The sequence below is a fragment of the Halichoeres trimaculatus genome, unplaced genomic scaffold, assembly GCF_033239565.1.
Source record: "Halichoeres trimaculatus isolate MK-OKI-2021-1 unplaced genomic scaffold, fHalTri1.1 fHalTri1_scaffold_9, whole genome shotgun sequence".
Taxonomy (NCBI): domain Eukaryota; kingdom Metazoa; phylum Chordata; class Actinopteri; order Labriformes; family Labridae; genus Halichoeres; species Halichoeres trimaculatus.
In genome coordinates, this window is record NW_027437188.1 from 2,502,501 (window position 1) to 2,520,533 (window position 18,033).

The 18,033-nt window shown below is 43.6% G+C and overlaps 1 protein-coding gene across 6 annotated transcripts in view; it reads left to right on the top strand.

Annotated features, from left to right (window-relative positions):
- The window catches only part of ankrd13b (ankyrin repeat domain 13B), a 49,308-nt gene that overhangs the window by 28,702 nt on the left and 2,573 nt on the right, over window positions 1-18,033 (top strand). For 2 of the 6 annotated variants that reach the window (XR_012599097.1, XM_074679228.1), the window contains exons 6-14: window positions 3,287-3,518; window positions 4,134-4,200; window positions 4,593-4,674; window positions 5,874-5,941; window positions 12,909-13,045; window positions 15,514-15,671; window positions 15,797-15,970; window positions 16,538-16,701; window positions 17,922-18,003. Coding sequence is in view for 4 of the 6 variants with exons in the window: in XM_074679228.1 (XP_074535329.1) it covers window positions 3,287-3,518; window positions 4,134-4,200; window positions 4,593-4,674; window positions 5,874-5,941; window positions 12,909-13,045; window positions 15,514-15,671; window positions 15,797-15,970; window positions 16,538-16,701; window positions 17,922-18,003 (1,164 nt within the window). In the remaining 2 variants the exon portion in view is untranslated. The remainder of the gene's footprint in view (window positions 1-3,286; window positions 3,519-4,133; window positions 4,201-4,592; window positions 4,675-5,873; window positions 5,942-12,908; window positions 13,046-15,513; window positions 15,672-15,796; window positions 15,971-16,537; window positions 16,702-17,921; window positions 18,004-18,033) is intronic. The other 4 variants (XR_012599096.1, XM_074679225.1, XM_074679226.1 and 1 more) reach the window with 3 other exon arrangements.

Sequence of the window (18,033 nt, forward strand, 5' to 3'; positions counted from 1 at the left end):
ATAAAAACGGAAGCTGTTGTCTAACGCCTTTTTCACAGCTGTTACTTGTGATTCGGTAGTTGTTCATCTATTGTTTCTTAGAAGCATCGGCTCACATAAGCTACGTCATACCATGGCTTGATGTTGATTGGTCCGTGGTGAGTGTATTAATCAGAACGGTCGTCAAATCACCAGCTGTGGATTTTTTCAAAGTCCCCCCTCTGAAAACAAATAGTAAGAGCTGCTACCCAGATGGACTAGTGAAATATTTCCGTGGCGAATATATGAAGCTGTTCGTCTGGCGTGTCAGGTTAGGGTGAAGTGCTTGATGCGAGAATTTTGGCAGATGGAAAATTGTTCTAAAGATCAGAGAAGGAGGAGAAAGGGGGGAGGAGAGGATAGAGAGGAGGCTCAGTCCACAGGTAGCTTGTGTATCAGAGGAATCTGTGGTAGTGAAAAAGTAGACTTCCTTGCCTTCATTGTTGAAGTGTTATGTAACGTCAAGCAAACCAAAAATAACTCTGATGTGGTAAGAAGTGTGGTGCAGGCTGCTGAGAGGGTCCTTGGTATTGGTGGGGTGGACCCATCCACTCTTCATAGCCAGAGAGAAAGAGAGAGAGAGAAAAAGGACAAAATTGAAAGAATGCAAGGGATAACTGCAGATGATATTTAAGTTGGGTATGTTTTTTATCCTTCAGTGGGATGCTTGGAGTTTTGTAGCAAATGGGCAAGAACTTAAAAGGTTTATTTGTGCTTTTAAAGAAATGCCAGGGATAATTTCTGTGCAAGAAACATGGCTGAAACCTGTGTTAGATTTTAAAATCCCAGGATATGTATGCATGAGAAAGGATAGGGAAACACCTGAGGGAGGGTGCGCCACCTTCATTAGAGAAGGAATTCAGCACAGGAGAGTGAAGGTGAATTTTGATCTTGAGGTCGTGGCAGTGGAGGTGTGGAGCTCCACAGGTAGGTTTACTGTGGTGAATTTTTATTTCTTCAACTTGAGACAGGAAATCTGAATGGGGTGATGGGTCAGTTGCGCTCCCAGAGGTGTGGACGGGAGACTTTAATGCACATAATCCATGGTGGGGTAGCAAAAATAAAGACCAGAATGGGGCAGTAGTGGAGGATTTCTTAGACACCCATTCGCTTGTGATGATGAATGACGGTGGAGCAACTAGTTTTCAAGTTAAATGGTCACTTGTCATACCTCCACCTTACCTTTGTGTCAGCAGAACTAACCAGGTGTGGAGAATGGGACCTTATGTACACTTATACGATGGGGAGTGATCACTTCCCTATTCTTAGCCGATTTGGAAGAGATCTTGAGATGGAGGAGAGTAACACAGTAAATGCATTTAACTATGTAAAAGCTGATTGGGATAAGTTTAGAAAGGAACTCTCTGAAGGTTTGGTAGGGGTGATAAGTGAGGGGAGTGTAGAGGAATGGTAAAGATCATTTTGCCGTGTAGTAGTAGAGGCAGTTAGAAAATCAATCCCAGTCAAGAAAGGGAGAAGAGAGAGGAGGACAGTCCCATGGCCAAAAAAGGCTTGTAGTGAAACAGTGAGGGCCCGCAATAGAGTGTATAGGCAGCTTAGAAGACACCCAGTGGAAAGCTTTGTTATAGAGTATAAAAAACAGCAAGCAAAGGCCAACAGGGTTATAAAAGAGGCTAAGAAGGAAAGATGGCGCAAGTAGTGTGATACAGTTGGAAGAGAAATAACAGTGGGGCAAATCTGGGGCATGATTCATAAAATAGCTGGGGTAAATAGAAATAAAAGCTATGCCAGTGTTAATAGAGGGGAGTGAAGAGAGTGTGAGTAATCAGCAATAGGCAGATTTGTTAGGTCAAAACCTTCCGGAGAGTTCACAGTGCTAGCAATGTGAATAGTGAAGGAAAGTTGAGGGAAAAGCAGCTACTTGGGCAGGAAGGGTATAAACTAAACATAGACACAGATAATAGAATAGAATAGAACTTTATTGTAATTGTAACAAGTACAACGAAATTGAAGTCACAGCAGCAATCAAGAAAACAAAAGCAAGAAAGTGTATAGAAAGTGCAAAAAAGCCCACAAGAAAATAGATGACGACAGCCCGTCCACCACTCCAGCCCAGTCAGTCTCCACCTCCACAGGGTCCAGGACTGAGCCTCCCCAGCAGTCTGTTCAGTCTCTGTCTCCTGTGTCTGCCCACAGCAGGCAAAGCTCCTCCAATGTGGCGCCGGCGTCATTAGCTCCATCAGCCACGTCCGTGAACAGCAAGATTCCACTCTGCCCTCCGGCAGCCCCTCTGCCGCTTGGCCAGCACGGCTAGCTTGTCCATCCCACTGGAGATAGATCCCATGTTCCCAACAACAATGGATGGAAGGACAGGTCCACGTCGTCACCTCCAAGCTCACACCCGAGAACCAGCACGTCGTCCTCACCTCCTCCTTCTCACCTTGAGGGAAAGAGGTCTTTTGAGGTCTTTTGTCACATGTGGAGAAGTTGTTTCATATAATTTGCTCATCAAAGAATATTATACCATGATAGAGGACACATTTGCTTTTCCCTCTACTCTGTTCAGACAGTAGGCTGACAGTAGGCTGAGAGCGGGCAAATTACTGATCTATTAGCCTGTGTGAAGGCAAGTTAGCTTCCTATTATCATGTTTGCAGGCAAGTTAGCTTTCTATTAGTGTGTTTGAAAGCAAGTTAGCTTTCTATTGGGCTAGCTGCAGGTAAATTAGCCATCTACTAGGCTAGCTGCACATAAATTAGCCATCTATTGAGCTAGCTGCAGGCAAGCTAGCTTTCTATTAGCGTGTTTGAAAGCAAGTTAGCTTTCTATTAGCCTGTTTGAAGGCAAGTTAGTGATCTATCCGGATAACTGCAGGCAGTTATTAAATATAGCATTGCAATATATAACATTGCCGCTCTATATATAACATATAGCGGCAATGTTTTGGGAGTGCTGCTTTGAAGCGGCTTCTTCTTCGTCTGCTCCTGTGGGTGTGGGCAGCTGGCCAACTAAAAGATGCATTGCTTCCACCTACTGGACTGGGGTGTGAAACAGTAGATTTAGCCAACAGCCTCCCCGAACACACACACACACACACACACACACACACACACACACACACACACACACACACACACACACACACACACACACACACACACACACACACACACACTGACCGTACTGCATCACAGTGGTTCGTTCAGCTTTCAGCTCCTCTGCTTGGTCCACCCTTCTGTTTTAAAACTTCTTTTTCTTTACCTTTATTTATCTCTTATCATCTCTCTGTTGTCCTCTTGCTGCTTAGATTCCAGCGCAGAAGTGATAGAAGTTGACCATGACAGGCAGCTGGTGTACTGCGAGACACTGTCTTCAGTGACACTCTCACCTGGACGAATGAATGGCGGGTCACACAGCAACACCAAAGCTGGTCAAGGCCTCCTTGGGGGTGTACAGCCCAGTGACGAGCAGGTGGCAGGAAGACTGTCAGCCCCTGTAGTGACCACTCAGCTGGACACTCGCAACATTGCCTTCGAAAGGTCAGGAGCATACCTACATACAAAAAAAATTATATAGAGCAATACTTGGTTTTTATCCCAGGATTCATTCCATACTGTGAGTGCTGCATTTGAGGTTTTATTAGTAGTTAAGGGATCATAATGTTGTCAAACACTTATCTGTATCTTATTTATATTCAATTCATATTTATACATATTGGTTAATTTCATCCGTCAATTTCTGATAATAATCCAGGACTAGTAACATCTGAGAATTGCAGATCAAAGAAGGGGGTTACCATGCAACAGTTTTTGTTATTTATTTATTTTTTTACTGAAGTTAACATTGACCATACACTTCCAGGTTTGAGCATAAATTTAATTTTCTCTTTGTGAAGTGTCTCTTTCAACTTAGTTAAAGAACTTGGAACACATGTTAAACAAGGACAATAGCATTGCATAAAAACTAAAACCTTGGATTTTTAAGTATGACTTTGTTTTTTAGGGAATACCTGACTTTGAATCAAATTCTAAAAATTTAATTCAAAAATAGTTTTGGATAGGAACATAATCACCATAAACAATGTAGACAATGTACCTTAATGCTAACTTAGTGTTTGGACCAAAGGGAACTGATCTGGTTTATTTCTGTTGCAGGAATAAGACAGGTTTCCTGGGCTGGAGAAGTGAGAAAACTGAGACAGTGAATGGATACGAAGCCAAGGTAGAGCACAGATCACCTTTACGGCTCACTGATGTCTAATGCTCTTAGAGGGAAACCACTGCTTTCAGAACACAGTGTGAAACTCTTGTGATCAGATTCTCATGTTAAATTAAATTTCATAAAACAATCACTGTGAAAGTAATTAAATAACATTTCCTCACATTTGAGCCTAGGAAGAGTTTGCTGTTTTTATCAGGACAGGTAAAACAAAGCATGCATACTACATTTATGGTTGGTTTCACCTATTTTGGTATGTAACACTTTTCTTGATACCACTTGGGAATACAGTAAGAAGATCAGGAGAAAGTGAACAGTACACAGCTGAGTTCCCTGAACCTGTTTGGGAAAAATGTGGACAAACAGAACAGTAAGCTGTGTCTTGTGCCCTACAGGTTTATGCAGCATCTAATGTGGAGCTGGTCACCAGGACCAGAACTGACCATCTCTCAGATCAGAACAAGAACAGGACAAAGGGTAAGTTACTCTTGATTTATTGTGCAGCTCTAATATTGGACTCACTGATGAGTCAATTTTAATTTTGTGACATCATCCTGTACTCTCAAAAGTAAGGGTTCCAAAAAGTTCTTTTTGAAGATCAGAAGTTCTACCCAGAACCATTTGCTTCTTAAAACCCTTAAAAAAGAAAAGAAAAAAGGGTTCTTTGTGACATTAAGTGTTCCTGCAAGAACCTTTTCAATACAAAGGACCCACTTCTGGAAGAAGGGGCTTTTCAAGAGCTGTTCAAAACAGGTATCAGAAGATCCTCACCCTCAAAAGTTCAAATGCTTATGTTTCAAACTGTATTTTTAATGTAGATGTATTTGGAATAGGGTTACATGGTGGCGCAACGGTTAGCACTGTAGCCTCACAGAAAGAAGGCCACCAGTTCCCAGCTTGGCCAGTGGGCCTTTCTGTGTGGAGTTTGCATGTTCTCCCCATGCATGTGGGTTCTCTCAGGGTGCTGCAGCTTCCTTCCACAGTCCAAAAACAGGCTCACCAGGTTAATTGACCACTCTAAATTGCCCAGGTGTGAGTGTGTGAGAGAATGGTTGTCTGTCTGTCTTTGTCGGCCCTGCGCTTCACTGACGACCAGTCCAGGGTGTACCCCGCCTCTCGCCCAATGACAGCTGAGATAGGCTCCTGCTACCCGCAACCCTAAACAGGATATGGGGTTAAGAAAATGAATGAATGAATGAATGTATCTGGAATACCTTTTATCACTGTATTGTTCTTGTTCTGCCACAGTCTTAATGTCTTTGTCCTAACCCCTAATGTTCAAACCACCCAAATAAAAGAGTAGATACATTTGAAATGTTAGGTGGATGCAACTGTTGTTGTTGCTGTGACGGCATTTTGTAACCGTGAGTGAGGAGGGAATGCCATGGTTATAAGTACCTGCTGTCATTGCACTGGTTGCAATGACAAATAAAGTTCTATTCAATTTAGTGTCGTCAGATTGCAAGAGACCACAGTCAATAAATTGTTTTTCCATTTACATCAAATTAATTCAACAAGCTGTTTCACATGCCGGGAAATCCAACAATAGACAGTACTAATTGTATTTTTATTTATTCTACTGTGTCAGCAAATATACAACTTAGACAAAAAAGAAGTTGGAGCATTGTTGTAATTTAATTGTCTTTGCACCTTGGCACTCCTGGATCTTTTGAGAGAAGCAGGAAAGACTCCGCTGCAGAACTTTCTTGGGATTGCTGAACAACACATGGGGCCCACAAATGGGGTGAGTAAAGAGTGAATTTATTATAATTTGTTATATATTGAGTGTTATCTCCCTCTTTGAAAGAAAGTTGACATGCAGCAGGAGAGCATGTCCTCAAGGCAAACCCCCAATACAGAGCCTGCTCTTAAATATTCTGCTTTTTTGGGTGATTATTTTCAAATGGATGGCATTCAGTCTAACCTTATCCTTTTTAAAGTTTCATTATTTCACTTTTGCCCTCTTACCACTGACTCTGTGTTTTTCTTCATAGCGCTGCTATGCACACTTGGACATTTTGCTCTCTAAAGTGGTGTTCTTGGAATTGCACTCATCCTTCTTCTTCCTTCAAACACACCATGTAGAGTTTATGCCAAAAAGTTCTGTTTTGGTCTCATCAGACCACATGATCTTCTCCCATGCCTCTCTGGCTATGGATCACCCAGATGGTCCTTGACAATCTTCAGACAGGCCTGGACATGGGCTGGCTTGATTATTTTAACCATTAACAGCGTAATGTGTTACTGGTGGTACCCTTTGAGACTGTGGTCGCAGTTCTCTTCAGGTCATGGACCAGGTCCTGCCATGCAGTTCTGGGTTGATCCCTCACCTTTCTAATGATCACTGACACTCCATGAAGCCAGGCCTTGCATGGAGCTCCAGGCCGAGGGAAACTGACAGTTATCTTGACTTTTTTCATTTTCTAATAATTATGCCAACAGTTGTTGCCTTCTCACCAAGCTACCAGCCTGTTCTCCAATAGCCCATCCCAGATCTGTGCAGATCTATCATTTTGTCCCTGGTGTAGACAGCTCCTTGGCCTTGCCCATGGTGGAGGGGTTGGAGTCTGATTAACTGTGTGTGAACAGGTGTTTTTTATACAGATAACAAGTTCTATGTTTTAGTTTTTTAAAATACTTTCGTCCACATGCAGCGGGCAAATCCGCCAATAAGTGCATCTCTAAGCATTTCAAACCCATATTTGTCAGTGTTTTCCAGGGTGAAACCTGTGCCATCCAATCAGAATGAAGCCCCGTCATTCAGCTGTGACGTTCGTGATCCGAAAACTCTGTTTACCGGCGTCCACATGAAACCAGAGTTTTTCAAAATCTTCACATTGGCCGGAGTTTTCAGAAAACATTGTTTTTAGTGACATAAAACGAAAGTTACGAATGTAACTACGGTTCTATGAATCCCGAATGACCGCCAGAGGTGGGCAGCCCATGATGTGGACACACTCCTAGTAGAGTGAGAGCACACACCTATTGGTAGGGGCGGTCTGAAGCCTGATATAAGGGTTGGATGGTATCCACGATCCATTGAGACAAGCGCTGCTTGGAGAAAGCAGAGCCCTTGTCAGGGCCCCCATAACAAACAAAAAGCTGCTCAGACAAACGAATGCCTGCAGTAGCTTCAATATAAAATCTCTGAACTCTCACTGGGCACAAAAGCTCTGGTCTGCCTCCATCATATCCTGATGGAGGGTCATATTGTGCAAGCCTTGTAGGCTGATTAAAATGTGAATTTGACAGCACCTTCAGAATAAAAGCAACATTTGGCCGTAATGTAGAGCCCGTGCCATCAGGGTGCCACTTCAGGCATAATGGGCTGACAGACAATGCATGCAGCTCACTGACACACTTCGCCGAGGTAATGGCCAGCAAGAACAAAGTCTTACGTGATTCCCACTGTAGCTCTGCTTTGTCCAGAGGCTCAGAGGGAAGCTGACACAATGCACCCAACACTAAATGCAGGTCCCATGCCAGGGCACGTGGAGCCCTAGGGGGGTGAAGCCTCAGAGCCCCCTTAAGAAATAACGACACCAGGTTGTAGCTCCCCACGGTGCCATTCTCGACTCTTGCATGTTGGGCTGATATTGCTGCCACATGCACCTTTAGTGTGGATGGAGTCTGACCTCCATCCAAGAGGGACTGAAGGAACTCCAGCACCTTGGGAACAGGGCAATGCACTGGGTCCTCCCCATGGTTGTTGCACCATTTTACAAACAATTTCCACCTGTTGTCATATTGCAGTCGTGTGGATGGTGCCCTGGCCTTCAGAATGGTCCGCCTGACAGGTTCAACACAGCTGCTTAGCAGAAATCCGGACCTTTCAGGAGCCACACACACAAATGGAGGCGGTGAGGGTTGGGGTGCCAAACCTGACTGCTTTGTTGGGACAGGAGATCCTTTCTGTCAGGGAGACACCATGGTTCGCCGCAACTGAGCCTGCGTAGTAGCAGGGGAAACCATGTTTGAGCTGGCCAGAAGAGGGCCACCGGCAACAGCATGTGGTCCTCCTGAAGCACTCTCTGAAGTGTTGGCCAAATCAGAGGAAGGCATAGAGAAGGCCCTCTGGCCAAGGAGGATCAGCGCATCTTGGCCAAGAGGGCTGGTGGTTTCTCTCAGGGAGAACCTCCTCTGAGGCAAAGAGATCGACCCGCGCCCTGCTGAAAAGACCCCAAATTGTGCACCACCTCTGGGTGGAGGCGTCACTCTCCGGGGGGGGGGGATTCTGATGGGAGAGGGAGTCTGCAAGATGGTTCAGGCTCTCTGGCAAATACATGGCCCGTAGGCTGGCTAGCTGGGGGGGTGAGAAGGTGCTGAGACACCCCTAGCAACTATGCTGACTTGGTGCCTCCCTGGTGGTTTATGTAGAAAACAGCCGAGGTGTTGTCTGACCGCACCAGTACATGCCTTCCCTTGAGGTATGGTAAGAAATGCCTAAGAGCCAGGTGCACTGCACGGAGTTCCAGCACATTGATGTGATTGGTGCTGTCCTGCACAGACCCCCATCCTGAGAGGCTAGCATCTGTGGTGACAGTCTTGCGGCGAGCTGGGACCACACCCAGTGGAACGCCTCTCGACAGAAAAGCCCAGTCCCTCCAGGGGGCCAGGGCAAGAAGACATTGCCGTGACACTCTGAGCTTCCGATGACGATGCCACTTGGTGTCTAAATGGAAGCTGTTCAGCCACCTCTGTAGGGGGCGCAACAGCAGCAGACTCAAAGGGACCACAGCTGTCATGGACGTCAGCTTTCCCAAAAGCTGCTGGAAAGTGATATAAGTCAACATTTTTCTCCCTTCGAAGAGTGTGAGGAGGGGAAGAACATCGCCCACTCGGTGAGAGGATGGCTGGGCCTTCATGGCTAAGGTGTCCAAGGTCACACCAATAAAGGTCACCTTTTGAAAGGGTTTCAGACAAGACTTCTTGTAATTTACCCTAGGACCCAATCGAGCCACATAAACAAGGAGCTTGGCCATATCCTGGACCACCTGAGACTGTGATGGTGCACAGATCAGCCAATCATCCAGGTATGGCAACACTTTCATGCCTTGCGACTGTAGGGGTGCAAGTTCCGCTTTCACACATCGAGTGAAGACCCTGGGGGAGAAGGAGAGCCCGAAAGGGAGCACTTGGAACTGTCAGTGGCGGCCCTCATAGGCAAAACAGAGAAACTGCCTGTGCTGAGGTGCGATGGGGATATGGAAGTAGGGGGAGGACATCTGCCGTAGTCAACATGTGGACTGGTAACCTCTTCAACTATTGATTGAGCCCTCCCAGGTCCAGTATCAGGCATTATCCGCCAGTCTTTTTTGGTACAAGAAAATATGTTGAGTAGAAGCCTCTGGGGTGTGCTAGAGGATCTACAGCCTCGATTGCCCGCTTGGCCAGGAGGGCAGACAGCTCCCGGCGTCGGAATTGGAGCTTGTACCCCTGGGTTAAGGTTGAAACCACCCAGGTGTCTGAAGCAATAGCAGCCCAGTAATTAAGCTGCAGCTCGGGGTTGACCGGGAAGCAAGCGGGCAGGGGCATGGGCATGGGCATGGGCATGGGCACGGGTACAAAAGTCCCTGGCTTGTCCATGTGAGGGTCGCCGGGCACCATAACTTCCCACAGGATGAAAATGTGGTAGAGGGTGGAAACATAGAACGGCAGCAGGGTCCCTAGGTCTACTCGGGGACCCATGCTTCTACTAAGGCCTGAAAGCTCCTGCCTGGTTTCGCGAGCCCTAACGGTTCTCTCCAGTGCTTCCACAGCAGCCTAACCGAAAAAGTCCTCCTGGTTCATCCCTGGTTCTTCGGAGTGTCCTCCTGGATGCCTCTGTCAAAGGGGACTGTGCAAGCCACACCTTGCGACGTGTCTGAACCAGCAAGGACATCATTCGCCCAAGCCCTCTAGACATGAGTGCAAAAGCTTGTAGAGCTGCATCGCTAAAGCACATGGCAGAAGGGTCGACGTTATTACCCTACAATGAAGCGGAGAGCGCAGACATAGGATGAGCCAAGGAGTTTCCAATACGCCCAGCCCATGCATCAGCATCATAGGTTCTTGTGAGAAGGTCATCCGTTACTTGACATTGAGGACGGGGGCATCTCACAGCTGGCTGGAGTGGCTCCTCAGGTGACACAATGAAAGATGCTATGGCTGGCTCAACATCAGGCATCCTCTCCAGGCCGGCTCCAGCTGCATTATGCATGGCCACCAGAGTCTGACCATCTGCTGAAAGCTGGGAGAGAGCCCCAGTACCTCTCCAGCAAGCATGAAGTTCTCTTAAATAGTCCCAGAAGGGGGAATAGAGAAAGCAGATGAGGGCCGCCTGCGCTGGAAGAAAGCGCTTTCAGGAGCAGAGTGAATCTGCTGTGGCATATCCAGCTGCAGACGCTCCAAAGCTGTGCGCATGATAGCCTGCACTGAGCTATCCACTGTCTCACTTGATGAGCTCCAAGCTGGCAATGGGGACCCTGGTTGTGAAATCATGGAGACCTAACCAGTATCATCATCCTGGAAATGAGAGGCTCAAGCTGCCAGAGAAATAACATCATCCTCTGGGGCAAGCACTGGCATAGGCGGGGTGGATGGCCCTGCCTCCTCTGTGGGTGTGGCAGGTTCACATACTTGCAAGAGAGACCTCATCTCTGCCAACTCTGCATATAATTGATCCACCTCTGACGAAAGTCGCTGTTCAGCCTTTGCCTTCTTCTTGGAGGGGCCAGATGCAGAAGCAGACACACTGCGGCGCTTCGAGCATCTTGGTTGGTGAGAGGGCAGCTGTTCTTGGGGGGAGGGAGCCTTACTAGCAACAGAGGACATCTGCTCCAGTCTAGCAACCCTAAGGGCCCGGGGCATGTAGCTGCAATTCATACATGGCTCGTCAGATAAACCCTCTCTAAGGTGGTCAGGACTGAGGCACCTTGGGCAGAGGTCATGGCCATCACTTGCTTGAAGGGGGGCACCACAGGAAACACAACAGTGGGAGCCTTCCATTGTGAGCGACTAGACTGATCACTGGTTAAGATAAGCTGAGGGAAGGGGGCGCGAATGCCGCCTATACAGCAGACGCAAGTCACACAACACAGATGGTTTATGATAGTATGTGTTATAGTGGACAGTAGGATTGCAGGAGCTGAGGGAGGGGTCAGTCAGCTGTAATCTATTAACTTTTGTGTGTGTGTGTGTGTGTGTGTGTGTGTGTGTGTGTGTGTGTGTGTGTGCGCCACAATGGCGTTAAACAAACCTCTGAAACAAAATAGAAGAAAAGAGACCACCGTCGCAGCCTTTGGAGGGCGAGTCTTAGCTGCTCTGACCAAAGGTCACAAGGCTCCCAGTGACGGTATATGAATCCATAAAGGTTACTCCTGTTTTTCTCAATGAAGCTGTGTCCAGTGGTATGCGACCGGCACGCAAGAAGAAAATAGGAAACGAACCGGGACACCGGGACTTATTACCGTTCTCGGGTCAGCCAGGGGTCACAGGTGACATTGTTGGTATGCATACTGGAACTGCGCATGCGCAAAGGGAACATTCAGTGCTTTCAGCACCGCCCTCTGGCAGTCAGCAGGGATGAAATAGAACTGCAGTTTTGTGTGGAAAACAGGCCAAAATGTATAAATATATATGCGGTTTCCCAAATACCTGGCTACGTGTGGACATGGCCTAAATTACTACTTGACAGGTTTGTGAGAACTAGAATTCTTGCTGGTTTCTAGGTGATCAAAGACTTACTTAGTGCTGTAAAATGCTAATTAATTACAGTGTGCTTTCCTGGATTTTTTTTAAAAGATTACTTTGTGGTGGTTTGTAAAACCAGCCGGGTTTTCTGAGACCTGAAGGGAGACGTAGGCAAAAACAGGTTTAAGGGTTTCTATTGAGAGGTTTGGTGCAGGTGATGAGAGTGTGGCTGTCGGTGAGCTGCTGCAGAAGGGATCCTCAGAGGCACTGGGAAAAAACGGAGACATCAAAAGGGTTTGTTTCCAGGCGATCCAAAAAGCACATAAGCACAAAGACACAGAGAAACAATCACAACCTGATTACCACGGTGAGAGCAGGAATCAACTGGCACTGGCCCATTCCTCCAGCAGAGCTTAAGAGCAGGCGCTCCTAATCAGCCAACTCAGGACAGGTGTGCAGAGTGCAGCTGGGAAACCTCTGAACAGCTTCACAGAGAAGGGAGGAGGAGGGAGAGAGGAAAAGCAGCCTCACCACAGCCAGGATCATGACATACTTCTCTCATCATTGAAGTGTACCTTGGATAAAAATATCAGACTTCTTCTTTGTAAGTGGCAAAACTTGCCAAATCTGCAGAGTATCAATACTTTTTTTCCTCACTGTATGCATTGGTCCTTGCGTTGTGTCGCTAATTAGTCTCAGTAATTATGTGTCAATCATATCGACATGAACAACACAGCACAAGAGACATATTCCTGTGTTTTCATTTCCCGACAAGAGGTCCTTCAAGGCCAAGCCTCCAAAACATCTGCCTGGACTGTCATTAGTAAATTTATCTCCAGTTAAAAGTTACACTGGTAAACAATGACAAAGAAATTTGGCTAAATAAAATGAATTAAATAGAAGCATGACCACCTTATATACTACTCTTTGAGTAATACTTAAGGTCAACAGCCCTTTAAGCTCATGTAGAAAGCAATTTTATTATTACAGATCTGTGTGGGTTTTTTTTTTTCCTTTGACTTAGTTTTCACTGTTTGCAGGCCCTGGTGACCCAGATGTCTTGTCCTGTGGTGACCAATCCTGCAGCTCTGACAGCAGAAGAATACTTCAACCCCAATATTTTACAAACTCAGAGGGACATTGGCCACCCCTGCCAGCTTACCACCAAGACCCAGAGGTAAATCATATCAACAGGCAGCTAAACATATATTGATGTCTCTTGTTTCAGTTCACATTTAAAGGTGACAAAGAGACAGGAGATCAACAGGGGGATGCATGAGTGCTTAACAAATATATCTGGGTCATCAGAAATGAATTAAAAACAGCACTTAAAAAGGGTAGGGTTGGAATTGAACAAATAAGAAGAGACAAACATTTTCATGGATTGTCCAGTCATGTGAAGCTACATCTGATTCAGCCAATGGATTGACTGCAGGGGTGTGTCACTTTAGCCTATCTGTGATTTTTGACCAGTGAGGTTCTGGTAGAGGGTGAGGGGAAATGTCAAAAGGGGAAGGATCATCTGCACCATTTTGGTAGAGGGCCTGAAAGAAAGCTTCAATTGGATGGTGCTGGCACTGGCAGCCATTTTAGAATGTTAATTGACCAGAGGATCTATTTAACATTATACATAAAAAAGGAACATAAAGAAAAACACAGGGAAAAAAAATGTTGATAAAACAAATTCATACATATACATACATAAATATATACATATGTAGAGCTTTAGAAAATACAAGAAATAATTATATAATAATAATAATAATAATAATAATAATAATAATAATAATAATAATAATAATAACAACAACAAAAACAACAACAACAACAACAACAATAATAATAATAATAATTAAAAAACAAAAACAAATAATAATAATAATAATAATAATAATGATAATAATAAAAATAATAAAGTAATGTAGTAGTATAATTTTTATAGATAGTAAAACCAGAATTAAATAATTGGCCATAAAAAGTCATTCACTGAAAATTCTTTGTTCATTCCCTTTGGATATAAGCTTTTTAAAAATCCCAAATGCTTCTCTCTTTTCCCTCATGAGATCAATATTTCCACCTCTTTTATTTTGTTTTATGGCTTCCATGCCAAAGAAAAGCAGTGATGAAGTGGGATGTTTTTCCTCATTGAAGTGTCTCCCAACAGGACTAGTTTTGTCATTTCTTTAAATTGCACTCCTGTGTTCAGTGATGCGTTTTCAAAGGGAACGAGATGTTTCTCCTACATATATCTTGTTGCAAGGACATTGTATAATATAAATCAAATTTTTGGTTTTGCATGTTATCAAGTGTTTGATTTCAAACTTTTTTCCATGTGTTGTATGGTTAAAAAATGTAGTTTTCTAGTGTATTGGCAATTTATGCAGGTCCCACATTTAAAACTGCCATGAAGAGGAGTTGTCTTCTCATTGTTATTTGTGGCAGTTTTAAATGTAGGACCTGTATAAATTGCCAATACACTAGAAAACTACATTTTTTTAATCATCCCATAAATGTTCATCCCACTTCATCACCGCTTTTCTTTGGCATAGAAGCCATAAAACAAAATAAAAGAGGTGGAAATATTGATCTCATGAGGAAAAAGAGAGAAGCATTTTGGTTTTTTTTACTTAAAAAGCTTATATCCAAGGGGAATGAACGCGGAATTTTCAGTGAATGACTTTTTATAGCCAATTAATTAATATATATATATATATATATATATATATATATATATATATATATATATATATATGTATATATATATATATATATATATATATATATATATATATATATATATATATATATATATATATATATATATTAGCATTCAATATATAATTTTGACCATTATATAAACTTACAGCTTTGAGGTTCCTTTCTAACAGCTATAAGGTGCTGGTCAGTCATGTGAGCTGAGCCGTGTCTCTGATTAGACAACCAGACCGTTTATGTATCTTCTGAACTGCCAAGCTAGAAAACATTCAACCCCCGTACAGTGTGCAGATAGCGAAATTAGCGTTTCAGAGCCAATACGTTTTTTGAACCAGGCTGTGCATATGTAGTTTTTTTGATGCTGTAAAAGTCTGTTTTTTATTTTTTGTCTGGACGTGTATATGGTTTCTGGTCTTTCTGCAGCCAGACCCAAACAGATCCTTGATGAACAACAACTTCAATCACTACAGCATAGGCGTTCTTTTACTAAACCAAATGTTGCCCCTTGGTTTAGAAAGGTTTCTAACATCACTTGTGATACATTCAGGTTCCCCTTAGAATCTTGTGAATCTGATAATTAAGTGCTTTTTTTCAGATTTTGAATTGGATTGAACAAAAAATAAGAGTCTTCTTCCTGCTTTCAACAAGCCCTGAATGATGGACATACACCCTGTATTCATGCTTCCAAAATCCTTTGTATTTTGCTTCCCATGGCGTTGTCTTTCAGTATTAACTGTAAATAGTTTGTAGAGAGTAAATAGCTTGTGATAAAGTTGTAATAATCACTGCATTGTTATGTTTTACTGCTCAGGAGCTGTTGTTGAGTTGCATCTGGCCTTAGTCATGCATAAAAAAATCATTTGAGTTGCTTTTGTCCTTCTGAAGTCAGAATTAAATTGGTTTGTGTGTTATGCCGTTTCTTGTTTCCAGGTTTAAAGCCAAGCTGTGGTTGTGTGAGTCCCATCCATTGTCTTTGGCGGGACAGGTGGTGCCAATTATTGACCTGATGGCCATTTCAAATGCCCTTTTCGCTAAGCTTCGTGACTTCATCACTCTGCACTTGCCACCTGGCTTTCCTGTCAAGATTGGTAAGTTAAGTACGAGGTTAAAATGGTGGGTGGCTAAACCAGGGCGATAATGCTGGTCTTGAAAACTGATTAAAAATGATTTAATCAGTTGAAGTGCTGTCTTTTTAAATTTTAATTCAATGCAGAGATTCCTCTTTACCACATTCTGAATGCGAGGATTACATTCAGTAACCTGAATGGCTGTGAGGAGGGGAGTGGCAGCCACGCTGACAATGAGACAGGGGTCGAGGGTGATGGACAGAAAGAGACTCCATCTCCAGGAAGTGACTCCTCCAGTTTGTCCAGCTCCAGCTCTACCAGTGAGATACAACAGCATACTGTGTTTTTATCAGATTACAGGATTTTCTTTTATCCCATCTTCTTCTTCTTAAACTGATAAAATCATATGTAAAAATCTATATTCTGACAATCTTTCTCTTTAAATAGCTTAGAGGTAGGGTCTGCAGGAGTTTTTGTTCCTTGTCAGTAAACACAATATTTAAACTGGGCTCCTCCTCTTTGGCTCAGTGCCAGCAGCTGCACACACCTAGCCCATGGCTGTGACTACGTGAACACACTCACTAGCCCAGCAACCACCTGTAGCATCACGTTTCAATGTGGGGGAGACTCGAGAGCTGTGCACCTGACTTGGCATGTTAGCATAACCTAATCACGGGTATCTGACACATACTTGGTTAGCAGAAAGCCAACTCGCGTCACTCTTCATCCCGTGCTGCTCTCCATTACTTTTAAAGAAATCAGAGAAATTATTTGATTATTTTTAAAATGTAGTCAAGTGATAAGTATAGTTCTTTTATAATGTCCTTCTACCTCTGTTTGGAATAATTTCTTTCTCTCACTCTTTGCCTTTCCACCACATGTTGCAGTGTCATGTCGAGCTGGAGAGATTCTCCCATGTGTGTTTGAGCCTCCACCTGGATACACCATGCTAGGTGGCAAGCAGAGAGACAGCATGAGAGATGAGGAAGAGGACCTACTGCAGTTTGCCATACAGCAGAGCCTGCTGGAGGCCGGCTCCGAATATGATCAGGTGATATTACTGTGATGTTTGAGACAGATAAAAGTCCAGCCTGGTAGAAAAACAAGAACATGTTTCAGTGCATTATCTACAAGTTTTGCCTTTTAAGTTACTGTTGCTTCATCTGTCATGATCACTTTACTTGAAGCACATGTGCAGTTAGAACAAATGCATTGGCAGATTAATTTTTTTGACAGTCTCTAAAATTTTAAATGCACATGTCCAACTATTCAATATTTCAGTGCTATTGCATAACATGCTGCCGTTATCTAACAAGGTGTTTAACCGCAGAAATCTCAAGTGTTTGATCTAGAAATTGACCTCTAAATGTTCTGGTTCAGTAACATTTGATATTTATTGTCCACATTATCATGCTGAGAACAATATGACACCTAACAATCAATCAACAGTACCTGGCCATTGCCAGGCTTTAAATGGTTAACAAAAGAGGGATAGGCTTGGATTCTTCTTGGACAGGGATACATGCAGTCCTGAAAACACAAGACAAAAAATCCTGGGACAGTCACACGTCTTGGTGTTTTGAATTTAAGTCGTTTCCACCAAGCGGTTCAGTTCCATTTGTCCTGGTATGGCACACATTTTGTGGTGTTTCCACTGACTAATCCCGGGAAAAGATCCCCGAATAAAGTAACCGATGAGTGTATCTGGCTTACCCGCTGCCTACTAAAAAGGGCATAGTTAGCTGTAAAAATGCAAATAGGATCAGGCTTTACTGATCCAGCCTGTACCAAACTGTGCTGATCTAAATAGGTTTGCTTGGTGGAAATGTGGTTTTTGTCTTATTCAGGACCGCTACTTTCACTGCTACTATTTTAACTAACAAATAGTAGCAGTGAAAGCTGTGAAAGTGGGGCCTTATGGCCCTTCTGACTTTTTGGGTTTGAGCAGAATGTGTCAGAAAAGTTACTACTTCCAAAACCCACAAATACATAAATAGTCAGAAGGTAGTAAATTAGTTAATAAATTGCAAGTAGTAAGAACTTGTAATTTCATTATACTTGTTGCAATGACAAATAAAGTTCAATTCTATTCTATTCTATTCTATTCTATTCTGTTCTAGTGTATAGCTCATATATCAGAGTAACAATGAAGACTTAAAGAAGAAAGCGCTGTTGAGATGAGCAGCCTTCTCTTTCTCTTCTCTTGTATATAGGTCTGTCTTTTAACTTGATGTGTTTACTCTAAAACTACCTTTGCACCTCTTTGTTTAGGTGACCATCTGGGAAGCACTGACCAATAGCAAACCAGGTGCACACCCCCTGTCCTCTGACTCAAGTCGTATGGAGAGGTCAGGTGTTCATCAGATTTCTTCATATTTCATAC